This window comes from Entelurus aequoreus, linkage group LG07 (assembly GCF_033978785.1).
Source record: "Entelurus aequoreus isolate RoL-2023_Sb linkage group LG07, RoL_Eaeq_v1.1, whole genome shotgun sequence".
NCBI lineage: Eukaryota > Metazoa > Chordata > Actinopteri > Syngnathiformes > Syngnathidae > Entelurus > Entelurus aequoreus.
Window position 1 is genome coordinate 52,652,120 of NC_084737.1, and position 15,211 is coordinate 52,667,330.

At 45.6% G+C, this 15,211-nt stretch overlaps 1 protein-coding gene across 6 annotated transcripts; it reads right to left on the minus strand.

Annotated features, from left to right (window-relative positions):
- Nucleotides 1-1,628: 1,628 nt before the first annotated feature.
- Nucleotides 1,629-15,209, minus strand: baz2a (bromodomain adjacent to zinc finger domain, 2A). Of its 6 annotated transcripts, XM_062053916.1 has the most exons (31): nt 14,470-14,699; nt 13,281-13,404; nt 12,451-13,200; nt 10,307-11,983; nt 9,961-10,206; nt 9,520-9,882; nt 9,380-9,440; nt 9,085-9,193; nt 8,906-9,007; nt 8,581-8,803; nt 8,446-8,507; nt 7,576-7,641; nt 7,101-7,487; nt 6,776-7,030; nt 6,490-6,704; nt 6,336-6,410; nt 6,073-6,238; nt 5,935-5,997; nt 5,710-5,854; nt 5,013-5,620; nt 4,613-4,931; nt 4,386-4,541; nt 4,147-4,307; nt 4,009-4,074; nt 3,581-3,864; nt 3,369-3,504; nt 3,149-3,295; nt 2,828-3,072; nt 2,606-2,749; nt 2,360-2,539; nt 1,629-2,271 (listed from the first exon to the last, which is right to left on the minus strand). In XM_062053916.1, exons 2-30 carry the CDS (start codon nt 13,402-13,404, stop codon nt 2,380-2,382), a joined length of 7,515 nt encoding a protein of 2,504 aa, XP_061909900.1. In that variant the 5' UTR covers nt 14,470-14,699; the 3' UTR covers nt 1,629-2,271; nt 2,360-2,379. The 6 variants fall into 6 exon arrangements, with proteins under 6 accessions (XP_061909900.1, XP_061909899.1, XP_061909898.1 ...); XM_062053915.1 differs by lacking the exon at nt 14,470-14,699 and adding an exon at nt 15,074-15,209 and having other exon boundaries at nt 1,629-2,539; XM_062053914.1 differs by lacking the exon at nt 14,470-14,699 and adding an exon at nt 14,949-15,038 and having other exon boundaries at nt 1,629-2,539.
- Nucleotides 15,210-15,211: the final 2 nt, after the last annotated feature.

Below are 15,211 nucleotides of genomic sequence, written 5' to 3' on the forward strand. Positions count from 1 at the left end.
CTGTTATCCCCCCTTTGTGGTAAGCTTAAATGTGTGCAGTGTGGCGGGTGGGGGCAGCTCACTGGAACCCGCTAGCGTGGGGAGTTTTCATCCCCTTCCACCCAAAGTGCTGACAGACACAATTTCACCCACTAACAAAGTGCCAACTCGGTGATATGAGGGAATGGCAGGGGGTGAGATGTATAGGAGACATTGTGTCTCATGTGCATGTGAGGAGGGTCCTACTTGAGAGCAGAGCAGCTGGAAGTGATGGCAACACCTCCCGCGCAGCATGTGCCTCAGACAGGAGTCTCCAGGGAGGTGCTCCACGATCTGCAAACACTTCACATTTTTATCAATCTTATTTCTGCATTTTTACAATATACTATATCAAGCATGCATTTAAGCAAGCATAAGACATTCATGTAATTTAAAAATAAAATGTGGGTGTTGTTGCTCAGATGGTAGCGCGGTCAGCCAGAAACTTGAGGGTTCATGGTTTGAATCCAGCTTCTGCCATCCTAGTCACTGCTGTGGTGTCCTTGGGCAAGACACCTCCCCCACATTGCCACACCCACAGATGTAAATATAGCTTACATGTAGATAATGGGGGTTTGTCAATGGAAAGCACTTTGAGTCACTAGAGAAAAAGCGCTACATAATGTACATATATTTTTCTATTCACTCAGTTCACGGGCAGGGTGAGTGACACTAATATAGGGTGAACCAGCAGTAAGTGTCATAGTAAGTGGGGGAAAAAAACTATAGAACTTCAAAATGGATTTCATCACCACAGTGCAATTGTCTGGACTTGGCAATTACTTGCCCAAAATGCTTATGCAAAATTGCCTGATTGTTAAGACTTGTAGAAGTGAGTTTACATTTGGCCTCTGCTACCATGGCCATTAGAAAAAACTACTTTCCATTTTAGAATCATAAAGGTGCAGAAGGACATTGTAAACACAAGGAAGTCCAAATGACTACTAGATGTGTTTTTTTATTCAACTCACAGTACATTCTACAGATGCACACGTGTTACATCACCTTAATACAACAGAATCTGATAATACCTCCTCTTTAAAAATGAATTGGTCCTAAAAATATAAAGGAACAAAATTTGAAGTCACCAAAACTGTACATTATTAAAAATTCACATGACACCACATTTGGTTTTCTGGTCTTTTTTTTTTCCTTTTTGAAAAACGTTTTTAACGTGTAATAAGGAACAATGTACTGTATATGTTCTAACCAACGGATCTGAGGTCAGTGTAAGAAATATGTTTAAATAAAAGCTGGACTGTGGTGCGGTCCTGTTTGTCACGCACGCCCAACAAGCCGCTTCATCATACACTACTGGCCCACAAGTGAGATTAAAAACAAAAAAGGAATGTAACCAGGTGCAAATGCAGCCAGTGCTTTGAACTCATTTGCAATTCCTGTACAGCACACAATGTCCGAATATTTTACACACAGTGTCACAACATATGAGCAAGCATTCAGCGTCATCTCTACAATAGATAGACCAAGTAACACAGTTCTATACAATCTGTATACTACTGACTGCTGCTTCTTCACTGTGCAGTGAAATACACATGGACTGACTGACATCAAGTATCCTCCAGTGTTCCACACAGCAACAGCAGTAGAAATGTGTGTGTGTGTGTGTGTGTGTGTGTGTGTGTGTGTGTGTGTGTGTGTGTGTGTGTGTGTGTGTGTGTGTGTGTGTGTGTGTGTGTGTGTGTGTGTGTGTGTGTGTGTGTGTGTGTGCAAGACTGAATGGAGGTTATACAGAGTCTACCCTAAAAGCTATTTCTTTTAGTTGATCTGGCCTTTTTCAGAAATCTGCTCGACCAGTCTATGAGGTCATCTGTACAGTCACTACGAGCTATTGCTATTAAATAATCCCAGCTATTGTCATCTTTATATATATATTTATATAGAATATATAATGAAAATATATAGCGCAACAAAACTTCTAGGTATATAAGACCGCATTACATGACATTTCTATTGAATAGGTGAGAAATGGTCAATGATCTATTGTGTTTGTTGTGGATCGCTAAGCAGGTCCAATGTCAGTCGCTCGACTGCAAAAAAAAAATGACAATAAAAAATAAAAAATAGGCAATGAAAAAATTTGAGACTTAAAATCCTCCGGGCCTGAGAACGAATCATCGCCACCCCTCCAGAGATGGGCTTGACCCAATGCCTCGCTACGATACAACTTGTGAAACAGGTGTGGCACAAACAGGAGATGAAGAATGACAAGTTCAAGTGAGTTCAGTTGCAGGCCTGAAGAACGAGAGACAAATATTAAGTCTGTACAGATATACTTTTACAGGCGAGGATACCGTCTTTGCAGTAACGAAGGGTTGCTTACAGCACCGATAATCATGTGTTCTATTTGTCTTTGTTCGAGTAGAACTCAGCCCAGCGGCTCTCGAAGAAGCGCCTCATTGAGTGTCCCGCCATCCCCACCTCAGAGGTGTCCTCATTGAACAGCACACAGTTGTTAAAGACCAGCTGAGCATCTGCAGCAAACTCCTCACAGCTGCAGTACCTGCAACACAGAAATGAGAGACATTAGCAAGTGGGACGTCGTAAGAGACACACAAGAAAGCCTTACCCTCCCTGCAGCAGCCTTTCTCTCATGGTCAGAAAGTCCATGGGGTTCTTGACAATTCGGCGGTAACCTGGCACCAGACGTGGGTTAACAGGCTCCAGGAACGGCCATGCGTCTGCATGAGCCTCCATCTCCATTAAGATGATCCTAGCAGGATATCAAATGATTAACACCCACCAACCACATGGTATTGTTAAAAAAAAAAGCATTAGGTTGACAACTCACTCGCAGAATGTGAGGTCTGGCTGGTTACGGGTGGTCATCCGACGTCGCTTGGCGGCCCCTCCTTCTGCTGGGCTACGAGAGGACGAAGAGGTTGCAGTCGTCGTTGTCGCCACCACCACCTCCTTGTGCCGTGTTGCCATGCCAGAGCTCCTTCGTGTTGTTGTGTCATCATCCGAGCTGTTTTCTTCATATCTCTTCTTCTTCACCCTGGTCCTCTTTTTAGGGTGCGGTGACTTGCTCTCGTCCTGAAAAACGGAAGACAAGAGCTGACCATCTGCTGCAAACACTGACATGGAGTTGCTTCTCTGCTTGAGTTCTGACCTTGGCAGTGCATGTTGGACAAAACCAGTCCCCTTCAGGCACCTGGGTGATCTTGGGCTTCAGGCAATACATGTGACAGCCTCGATCGCAGCCGTCACAGAGCAGCAGACAATCGTCGTTGTCGCCTTTCCTGCACACCTGGCACGCCTGGAGGAAAGAGTCTTGGTCAAATAGACACACTTGAGGTTCAGTCGAATTGAAAGATGGTAGCTCTTTGTACCACTTTAGTCACAGATCTTTCCCAAGCGATTGCTTTCTCCAGCTGCATCAGACAGAGACACAGCTGAGGGGCACTGCGGCAGCGATCCAGAGCCTGCCGCCATGTTCTGAGCCTGGATGTGATCTCACTTTCCAAGCTGGAAGGGGAGAGAAGCATTTTAGATACACAAAAAAGTATTTTTGTGCCATGTATTCAAAGGCAGTTCTCCTGACCTGATGACATCCATGGGTTGTTCTTCTCCAGGGGTTGGCGTGAGAGGAGCGAGCCGCATCACCTCAGCCGGGTTCCAGAGTGGCTCCTTCAGGTAGCGCCTCTCGATGTTCCGCTCAAGGTTGGCGAGGCGCAGCACGGCTAAGTCGAGCGGGTGGGTGGCGATGCGAGGCAGGCCAGACCACTCCTTCTTGGTGCGTACCGTCCAGTCATCACGGGGGTCGGCATCATGTTCGTAGTACTGGAGGTCCTCGCGGGTGGAGTCTGGCTCTGGGATTGTGTACGGCTTAAATGAGAGTGAGTCCATGTTAGCCACATCTGTGTGTGTGTGTGTGTGTGTGTGTGTGTGTGTGTGTGTGTGTGTGTGTGTGTGTGTGTGTGTGTGTGTGTGTGTGTGTGTGTGTGTTGCTATGCAATCTGATTGTATTACCAGAAAGTCTATTGCTGGTACCTCACTGCTTGGCTCAGTTTCATTGACTACACTCTGAGGTGGAGCCTTCAAGAGAAATGAAAGGACAACATTTAAATGTCTTGTATTCATTAAAATGTATTATTGTTGCTTTCTCACCTTCAAGTGAAGGTCAGAAGCCATGACTCGCTGCTCTAGGTTCTCCACCCACTGGAGGGCGCTGAGGTCTACATCCATTGCCTTTTCCTGCACTTGCCAAGGTTGCTGCAGAGCCTCTAACAGCACCTCCTTCTTCTCCTCCTTCAGCTCAAACATGGGATCTAATGGGAGATAGTTATTACAGAATAAAATGAGCAGTTCAGACACTTTTCAGAGTTTTATGACTAATTTTTGCTCACCGTTGATAGGCTTGGTACACATCTCCTTTAGGCTCTCCATATTTTTGGCCAGGTGTTTATGGAGTATTTTTTCTCTTACACCTCGTGGATGGAGAGCTTGCAGAGTGCTAAACAGCTCCTCTGGATCCTTGATCCACCACCAGCCGCGCACCATTGCTGCAAAAGATATAAAGTATTGTGACCACAGTGTTGACTAGGTAAGAACATTTCAAGTGTGTTCTACTTACATGCTGGGATGGGCTTAACCACCAGCTGTGTAAAGTACTGCTGCTCGAGGTCTTGGAGAAGCGATGCGGGAGGGGGACCTCTGCGCTTGGCTGAGGCTCCACGTGGCCCCCTGCGGGCGGGGCTACTGCCTCTGCTGCCTCTTCTCCGCCTGCGACCTGGTCTGGCTGGGGTGGTGGGAGCCCGTTTGGCAGCATGAAGGAGTGCGGGCTTACACTCCGCAACAGTTGGTGTTTCTGTTGTTGAGGGTACTTCTTCTGTAGCCATCTCCTTCTGTGGGTCAGCAGAAACTTCGCCAACAGAAGTCAAGAGCGGGTCCAACTGAAGGATAGAATTGAAAATGTAAATGTATTGATAGAAATTGCATTATAAAAGTTTACTATGTTATGGTTAACATCAAACCTGTACAAATGGGGCAGCAAGATCCTGCGAGGGGGAACTAGGGGGCGAGGAGGGCATGTGGGGCTCACTCAGACAGTTGTCATCACTTTGCGTTTTGGAGAGTGGAGTAAACCACTGGTCTTCCTTCTCTGCAGCATCCTTTACAGTCTCTTCTGTTTGACCGCCCTCTAGAGGTTCTTCTGAGCAAGTGTCACTGGGTACTGCATGTCTTGATTGGCTGAGCCAGTTCAGGAAAGCTGTCTGCGAGAGATCTTGAGTACAGGCCCCAACCGGAGAGCCTAGACTATCTTCCCCCGCTGACCTGACGCTACTTCGACGCTGGCGGCGAATCTTTGCAGTGCGGAGGTGGAGCTCCACCTCAGGTTTGATTTTTCGCGGCCGCCCTCGTCCTTTTTGGCTGCTCATGAGGGATGCAGTGCCAGGGAGGGGGTCTTCCTCTGGGGACAATGTCTGCGTTTGAGGGGTAGTAGAGAAAAGCGAAGAAGGCAGAGTCTGAGGGGGAGTAGTTTCCATTGGAGTGTCTTCTGCTTTGACAGGCATCTCTTCTGTTTCAGCCTCCTTTTTGAGGAAAGCAACAGGCACCTCTGCTATGACCACATCTCCTGAAGCTGTAAGATAATGGAAAACATTGGAAAAATCAACAATCAGCAATTTGTTTAAAGTTAATTGTAATCTAAACACATGTACTCAGACTTACTTAGAAGCTCTTCTGGACCCTCAACTAAAACTCCTCCGAGATGAGGGAGAGCCAAGTACCTTCGTCTGTACCGGTCCTGGCCCAACATTACAGACCGCATGGAATGAGACGACTGAAGCAGCTTTTTCCGGAAGAACGCTTGCCGCTGAAGATGGCCAAAGGAAGAGGATAATTTCACTGCTTGAAACAAAGATTATTAATGTGATAGAAAAGCATTAGTGTTACCTTAGTTAGCTTGTCTATCTGCCTTTCAAGCTCAGGAATGCTGGCATTGGTAGGACTTTCACTCTGTAGAAAAAAAACAACAAATGTTTAAATAATGATTTTCTTGTTCTAGTACATGCAGTTACAGCGCATACATACATCACTGAGTTTGGCGTCTTCTTTGCGACCACGGCGACTGCTTCTCTCTGGAACAACACTCTGCTCCAGATTGTCCTCCTCAGCTACCCGAGCACTACGTCGTCTTTCCTCTAAACAAAGTTCTTCTTCTGAGCGTCCTGTGCGACGCGCCAGTGCAGTCTTAAGTCTGTGAGGAAGCATGAAAAAAATCCCCCCAAAAATCTTCAACATCCAAGTCATCTACAACATTTCCTTGATCTAATTTGTAAAAACATGGATCTTACTTGCGCAATTTGCCCTCAATGATCCACTTGTTCTTCCTGTAGCTTGACATATTTTCCAGCGTGTTGTCAATGTCACTGAAATGTGAATTTTTTTTACAAGTGAGAACCTCTTATTGCCGAATACAAACGTATTAAAAAAAGCTCTTGTTCTAACCTTGTCACAACACTGCTTCCGTTCAGCTCCTCCACCACAAAACCCAACATAGCTGCCTTGGTTTCTGGTGACAAGGAGTGGAAGGTTTTGGTCCTCAGTGTGTTGCACACCTCCGTCTCATAACCATGTGATTCCAAAAAGATGCGGAGAACCTCAGAAACTGTGCTGCGCGTCAGCTGCAGATCAGCCAGCTTATCACCAAGAATCTTTACTGACTGAGGGTGAAGAGCAAAACAAAACAGAGGTCTAAGTAACGTCTCCACAATTCAGATTCTATATCACACACCTGATAATAAGATGGCAGGCCTGGATCACGGAGTGCAACATCAATTAGCTTCATGAGCAGGTCTTGAACCTCCCCCTGGCTTTCTCCTATGCCAAGCAGACCTTCCTGCAGGGTGGCAAGACTGGGGATGTCTTTGGGTACATTGAGACCCACCAGTTTCCCATAACCATGAAGAAACTCGACCACAGCTAGGCAGTGAGAAAAAGCTGTGCCAGAGAGAACCATACCAGGCACACGGGACAGATCTGGCAGGGGCTACAAGAGGAAGAGTCATTATCTCCATAATCTTTGTGATCACATATTTAAAATGAAACTAAAAACTCACTTTGTGGTCAGTAAGACACATGTCTTCGGTGGGTTTTCTCAACTCTTCTGCTATCAGCTGCTGTCTCTTGCGTTCCTCTAGTCGCCTCTGGGTCTGCACTCTTCGCTCTGCGGTTCTCTTAGCTGCCAGGGTGGCACGAGCTGCTGCTTCTGCCTCAGCCTGGGCCTTGGCCAGAGCCTTGGCTTTACCACGAGCACTCAACACTCTCTGGCCCTGAGCTATCCTCTCCTCATCTGTCTGCTGGATTAGAGGAGTTGCCTCCACCTTGACTGACCTTCGCCGGCCTGGCTTCTTGGGCTCAGCAACAGGCTGTTTTGCATCCTCTGTGAGCGGTGAGGCTGTCAGGTCTTGTGGCTCGGCTTTCACCTCTAAATTCTGGGTCTCTTGCTGTTGCAAAAAACAGGACAAACACATAGTGCTGAGTAAGTACTGGTGTAAGGGATAATGTAATGATAGTGAAATTTTTGGCCAAAACCTTGGCTCTCTTTTTTTCTTCTCTTATCCTCTTCATCTTCGCATCCTCCATTCTCTTCATTCTGGCCTAAGTGATGAATACAAAAATCAGGAGAATAGACCTCTGCCTCACTTAGTCAACTGCAATTTTTTTTTGTTGAGGCATGTTTACCAATGACCAACCACAGGAGGCTTGCTTGCTTGCCTGGCTAAAGACTTAGTAGTAGAGGCGGTACTAAGTTACTTATCCTCATCTCTATGGCGGCAAAATTAATTTCTCCAAAAAAAATACACTTCTCACAAGTTTTCACAATTCCTTCATTATCACTGGAGGATGAGAAATAGCTAAAAATGCCACCAAGCAAAGAGAGCAGCAGGAGTCAAGAAATCATGCTAACCGCTAAACAAGCTTGAATGTAAAATAGCAAAACAGAAGTGCTTAGTATACTTCAGCGTTCAGAGTAACCAGCTTTGAAAACAAAATTAAAGAGCCAAGACATACATGTTTGAAAACATAAGAATATGCTACCGTACAACCAGAGGAGCCTTGCAACCTGTTCTGCAACAATTCTATCAATCATATGCCTTGTAATATATTGTGATAGTGTTATCGCAAGAGGCATGTATGTTGCCCAGGCCTCCTTTGGATGTTTAACAGGTTACTAAGATTCCGGCAATCATGTTTTAACACAAGTGTAAAGGTTACACATATACCTGCCTGCTTTCAGCCCAATTCATTATTAGACAGAGCAAACAAAATAAACTGATTTGGATTTAGTCAGAAAACTCCCCAAATAAGTCAAAAGATTAGAAAATTAGTCATTAGGTGCAGCAATAAAGGAGACATGACAACCACATCATAGTAACATCATAAACAATTACAAGTGCAAACCTTCTTCTTCATCTTCTTCTTGATTTTTGACATTTTCTCTTTGTCTTCCTCTGTGAGGCCTTCTAAAATAACCAAATAGAAGGTATTAATCACATGACATGCCCATCACATTAAAATCAATTATCAGTCACTCACCCTTAGACTCAAGTCTCTTCAACAGCTTGGCATCAACTTTACTCAGGAAGTCAATCATCTTGGCTTTGGGGGGTCTACCCGGGCGGCGTACCTGCCCTGTCTTCAGGCTACAAATCCTGCTTGGTTTCTCTTTGTCAGGGTTTGGCGGGCGACCTCGCTTGCCAGTGATGGCCATGATCATAGAGGGAATCTCCTCATTAGCCAAGAGAAACCACTTCATACCCTGCCACACATCATAAAGAATAAAGTGTTTGCATGTTTTGTATTCTTGCAAACTGCAGTTTTTCATTTATTGGCAAGCGATTTATTAAGTACAGTTATTAACCTCAGGGCTTTCTCTTTCTTCATAAAAGTCTCCAACAGGCATGCGGGGGCTGAAGCTGAAGTGTTCTCTAGTGACAATACTGTCATGGTGTTTCTTCAAGTACTGAAAGATGTAATTTAGGGAAATGATTATAAACGACCTATCATTTTCACCACCATAATCAACAATCACAGCACTACCTTAATAATTTCTGGGAACTGCTTCATTCTCCTTCCGCAGGGTGCGTAATACCAGGTTTCACCCTTCATGCGGTCATCTAGTTTCCTCACACGAATCTCTCTCTTCCATCTATTATCAAGAGAAAGCTTTATTACATCACAGTCAAATATATTTTGTGTCTTTTTAGCATATGATAGCTTGATATGACAGCCATTATATCAAGCTTAAAGGGTACGTAAAGACAAATAAGCAGAGATCAGTGGCAATGTTGCATAAAATACACCGTAAAAGACTACATGTAAACATGTATGTTACCCATGCATCAGAGGAAACTTGACTTGCTGCTCAGTTGCCACCCTCCTCCTGTTAGGTTCACCTGTTGAAAACCACACACAAGCTCAGCACAGGTACTGTCAAACCAGCAGTATCCTAAAGCATCTTCTCATCTTTATTACCCGCAGTGAAACTTTGTTCTTCATTGTCGTCAGCATCACTGGCAGCTATTTCAGCATCTTGTTTTGGTGGTATCGTATCCTTTCCATCTTGGTCCCGTTTTCTGGCCCTTTTCACCTTGGGTTTGTCAAAAGGTGAGCTGATGGCGGCCGGGTTAGCGAGAACCGCTTCAATTGTGGCTGTGACGGAATCCATCTCCTCAGACAGAGGCCCAATCTGTTCACATTTGTCTGGACTTTTGAGAGACACCCTCCTCCTTCTCCTTCCCTTGGCTTCCACAACTATGTTGTCATCCTCCTCTTCAGCCTTCATCAGCTCCGCTTTTGGGGTTCGACCACGTGGCTTTCTCTTGGCCTCTTGAGGAGCTTCAAAAAAATAGAAGGGACATGCAAATTATATTCGATGATGGAGTAAAATGTCATACTTATAAAATGGCTTATTACCTGATTTTCTCATCCATAATGCCTTTGGAGAATCAAGTTTAGTAGGTGTTTCTGGGCTTTTCAGAAATCCTCCAGTGGCTGACAAAACCTGATCAGTGACTGGCTGGAGCGGGTGTACAGCAGGGGTCTGTGCTGGAGTACTAAAGGCAATGAAGTTCTCATCTCTCATCTTGAAACTCGGTGGAGTCATGTTCTCGATTGCCGTGGTTGTTCTGCGAATTGCTCCGGAGTCTGGCGTATCATGACCTATACAAAAACAATACAATTTAAAATAATGTGAGCTCCAATTAATGAGAAATGACAAGCTACTAATAAGTTGTTTTAACTTTAAAATTCCAGATTGTACCTTCCTGAAATAGTTGAGATGCCCCAAACGACGTACTGTTTTGGGAAGACACCAGTGCCCCAGATAGCTCCTGCTCACGAGTGGAGTCCAGCGTGTCATCTCTGGTGTAATCCAGGAAGGAGCCGCCGTTTCTAGTTGTGTCGTATATAGAAGACGGTTCTTCGTCAGTTTGTGAGGTACTAGCAAACTGAGAAGTGTCGTTGCCCAGGTAAACACTGTTGCCAAAGCTGCTTGAGTCATGTATGTGCAAGCTGCTACCAGACATATCTAAGAAAGAACTAATATGGAATCTTGACGGCGGGCTGCTGGCTGAATTGCTGCCATATTGGGAGGAAGTATGTGAAGAGTGGTCAAAACTTGTTTCAACAGTCAGGCGTTCGGCACTTGGGCAATGAGTTTGCGCTGCCTTTAGTTGGTCCCCAACACGGCCAGTTGACATTGGCTCCTTCTGCATATTGCTGGACTGTCGTTCAGAATGGAAAGGTTGGTCTGGAAGATCAGATGATTTCTGAGAATCTGTATCTTTGTGTGCCTCAACCTGAGGGAGGCACTCTTCTGCCTTTGTGCCTTTTTCACGTGCAAAGGGGTTCCTTGTGTTATTCTGACAAAGGTGCTCTGGCAACTGACTAAGCACACTGACAGGAATGCAACTTGCAGGATGCTTCGCGGAGTCAGAATTGTGGACCGCTTCAGAAGATGCTGCAGGAGGCAGAGACACCAAGGCAGGAGGGACAGAAACAGGTGCAGTACTGGAGGCTTGAGTGGTTAGTAGAGGTAGGGCAGAGAGAGGTCTGGCTGAGGTGCTGTCATGGGCAGATAAGGAGGGCAAGCACTGCCCCTCTGGTGGGGATGATGCTGCAGAGACAATGGGTCGAACGGCACCAGCTGCTGGAGCAGCGTACAAGGAGTCCGTTTGGGGCATGGATGCAGGTTTATTACCAGCAGAAAACAACACACCAGGAGATGTTATTGAAGAAAGAACACCACCTGATGCATCACAAACTGATGAGTTGGATTTTAGAGCAGGCATGAGGGGAAGTGTGGAGCTGTGGACCATTTGTTGAAGGGATAAGATAGGTGTAGCCCCGGAGTAAGAAGAGGTGGAGACAATAGCAGGCGCTAAGATAGCTGTAAGTGGCCCAGAAACCTGTGACTCGGGTGATGTAGACGAAGAAACACTTTCAGACAAGAGTGGGTGAGGGGCTGGCAAGGAGGATGATCCCACCAGTGGATGTTTAGATCCAGGAAGCATCAACTCTGTAGTTGCAGGAGCAGTAGACTTGAGGTCTTTCCCCATTTGCAAAAGAGAAGAATGCATGGGAGCAGTAGCTGATGATGATTGGGGTGAACTAGATCTAACATCAGGGTACGAAGTAGTAGTAACCGCAGCAGAATCCATTGGAGAGTCAACAGCTGGAGTGCCGGACACCAGAGAAGGTACCTTATTCGGAGACACCGTGGAGGAAGATAAAGACGGTGGGTGCAATGTCTGAGGAAGTGCGCTCAATGAAGGCTTGATGACACCTTCTGGCTGCTGGGTCGTCTGCTTTTCAGAACTCTGACGATGATCACTTGTGTGCCTGATGTAAGCCGTGGAAGAGCCAGGTGCCCTTTGAACAACATGTGTCTCCTCTGAGCGACTATGGGACGCCTCCTTGCTCTCCTCTCTCAAATGCCCTAAGGAAACACCACATTGAGTCAGCAAGAAAAAAGGTGACATGATAATAAATATGGAAGACATCACATATTATTCACATTTATGATGGTCCAACATGTTTTAAACGAATTATGTGTCAAAAGATGTCTTTTTCAGAGAATACTCTCAATGGTTCTACTCATAATGACATGTTTGCTACAACAGTGGCACCTGCTGGTTAACCACATTTACGCACAGGTCACAATAATGAAACTAAAGCACAACATATGAAAAATGCTTCAAATGAAAAATACATTGTCAAAAGATGTCTTTTTCAGAGAATACTCTCAATGGTTCTACTCATAATGACATGTTTGCTACAACAGTGGCACCTGCTGGTTAACCACATTTACGCACAGGTCACAATAATGAAACTAAAGCACAACATATGAAAAATGCTTCAAATGAAAAATACATTGTTGATTGAAATTATGTGATGCGTAGTCACCTTGCATGGAAGAAGACATGGTGCTAGCATGGGGGGTCTTGTTAGCGCCGCTGTCCTGCACAGGCGATGATGACGTCCTCAAATTCGAGGTTACCTCGTCTGTGTCACGTGGGGGTGTAAAATTCTGGGCTGTAGGGAGCATCGTCTGACCTTGAGGCGTCGATTTCTTTGGATGCTGAGGTGATTGCAGAGATGTATGCGTCTGCTGGTAGAAGGGCATCCCATTTGGCATCACGCCATAGTGATGCGGGAGATGCTGAGAATGGAGGTGTTGTTGCGTCGACGTAGTGGACACTTGTTGCTGGTGAAGCGGTGACGGAGAAACTCCATGATGTGACGGACTCTGAAAGGTACCATACATACTGCGGGAAGTGTAACTGGTAGTTTGCGGTCCCGGGTTACTCCTGTTCCAGAAAGGACTTCCAGTGGGGGGCAAGTTTGACGGGTCCGCCACAGAAGGTGGCTGGGAGCTTGCCATGTCCCCATTGAGTTGGTACTGTCCATGAACCTGGAAGTTAGCTTGTGACAAAGGCTGCATCATCCCCGGTGCAGGCTGCTTTTGGTGCAAGCCGTGGCTGGGAGGAGAGGCCAAGGTTGAACTGTACTGAGGATGTGCTCCCCACAGGTAGCCCATGTTGCTCTGGTGGTGGTTGCTGATATGCGGGTAAGGACCGGAAGGTGGTTGAGAACCAGGTGCACCAGACCCGAGTACAGTAGTGACGCCATTCACATTCATTTCGCCATTCATATCTGTCAAACACAAGAGGCCAACTACCAATTAGATGTTTCAGAACAGCAAAACTTACTCATGAGGAATAAATAATACTCACTCTTTCCTTGCTGAGGAAAACTCGAGGACGAACCATTAGTAAAAAGAGAATCCCCTGAGGAACGTTTCAGTCCTGAGTTTGTTGAGGAATTGGTGCCATAGTTGAAATGATTATTCGCTTCCATCTATAAGAAGAACACATTACTACATTTAGAAGAATCAAAAGGTAGCCCTTAACTCATCTTCATCAACATTGTGCAATTAGGGAACACTACACAGCTAAGCACGTGGGCATCACTCGGTTCCCATTGCTGCTTTTTTCCATATAATGTGTTAGTTAAGTTTCCTCCATATTAAACTTGGAAAGTGTCGCTTGTTGTGAGCACCATTTTGTTCCAACAACAAGCTTCAAAATGTCGCAGCTAGAGCGAAGAAGAGATGAGAGCGAGGCCCAGCGAGGCGCAATTGAGTTGCCTACAAAGGTTCATCATTACGGCTGATGAGGCTGCTAAATGTGTACACAAGATTCACGCAAACACAAGACATGGCCTCGGTCAATTCACGAAGGAAGGGTCAGCGAAGCTACGTCAACGCAAAATGCCCGATTTCTAAAGCTACATAGTTCGCCTTCGTAGCACTAAAGCAAGCCTCTAAATACTACATTTCCTAATTCAACGAGGCCATTGCGAGCGCTGCGTTAGCCAAGCGGCGCTAGCTCCATTCTCACACGAACAATTCACGCCAGAGCGACGCTTGTCAGTCTTCAAAGACGGCATATAAAAAAGTTCAAAGCAATAAGAACCCGGGTAACATGTTTCCATTCACACCAGAGACAAAATATCCCCCCTCAGCTCCAAGGTTATTATGCAAATCCTCACAATGGAACCGAGCGAGTGATGCTAGCTAGCAAAATAAGCTAACTGGTCTGAGCGTCATCGGCGCTGCGATGTTAGCAAACATCCCGGCATCATGTACCGCAACCACGCAGCTTTGTATGCACGACGACCCGCAGGATTGGATATAATCACGTAAACATGTCAAGTTTGGTGTAATTAGGGGCTAATGATACACTACTCGCCTATTAAGAGCAGGATGCGTGCTCCCTTTTGTTCGCGGGCTAGCGTGAGCTCGCAGCCAGATGAAATGACATTGTTTACGCTGTACGCACACAGGCGGCTTTTGTGGAGCATCACCATCCTCCCCACTCTGCGCCGACTAAAGTTGGATATTTCAACAGAGAACTACCATACCTTTCATAACGCTGATTTTGAAGACACCAGTGTCTTCACAGCCTCCGCCTTGGTGGAAATTGAAGCAGCGATTGCGCACGATAAACAATAAACAACTCTTCCCTAACCTTTGGGTCTTAAATTAGAAAACATGGCTGGTGTGCTCCAGTGCAGCCATGATCACATAGGAGGGCGAACAGAAGCAGCGTGAGCGCCTCTACAATGACCACACACGCATCCGGTCAAAGAGCCGTTCTTCAAAGTAAAATACCTTACTACGTTTTAGCACCTCGTATAGTAAGGATCAAGTCAATACAGTAGTATCGCGTCACTACAAATAGCTTCAACTTTTAAAAAAAAGTAAAACTAGTTTAACTGTTGCCCCTACATTCCTCACAATGCGTGTGATAGCCACGAAAATAACACTTAGCGAGAATGTATTTGGCAATGGGTTACAATAGTGGAATATCAATAACCAAACGCAGTTTACTGGCACTTACCAGTCAGTGAACTACAACAAAGTCACTTTTATTCCACTGTAGAAACAGGAAATGTCTTCAGCATTTTGGGCTGGACAAAAAGAAAGCAACCGACAAAGAGGAAGTTTACAGTCGAAGTAGCCTACCTAGACGTTTCTGGGTCCAAACGCCGGTAAAGGTACAAATTACCATACGACCATTTTCAGTAACACTAACCTTCTGTTAACGCACATTAAAATGTTCACTTTTCATAAACGCGAACCAGTATTAAAATGTTTCTCTGA

Excerpts from the sequence above, each read along its gene's own strand:
- baz2a (XM_062053915.1), bottom strand. The coding sequence starts at position 13,404 with ATGGAAGCGAATAATCATTTCAACTATGGCACCAATTCCTCAACAAAC. Across the intron at positions 13,201-13,280 it reads TTTTCCTCAGCAAGGAAAGA|ATATGAATGGCGAAATGAAT; the intron begins GTGAGTATTATT and ends TGTGTTTGACAG. Across the intron at positions 7,642-8,445 it reads AGAAGAAGATGAAGAAGAAG|GCCAGAATGAAGAGAATGGA; the intron begins GTTTGCACTTGT and ends TTCATCACTTAG.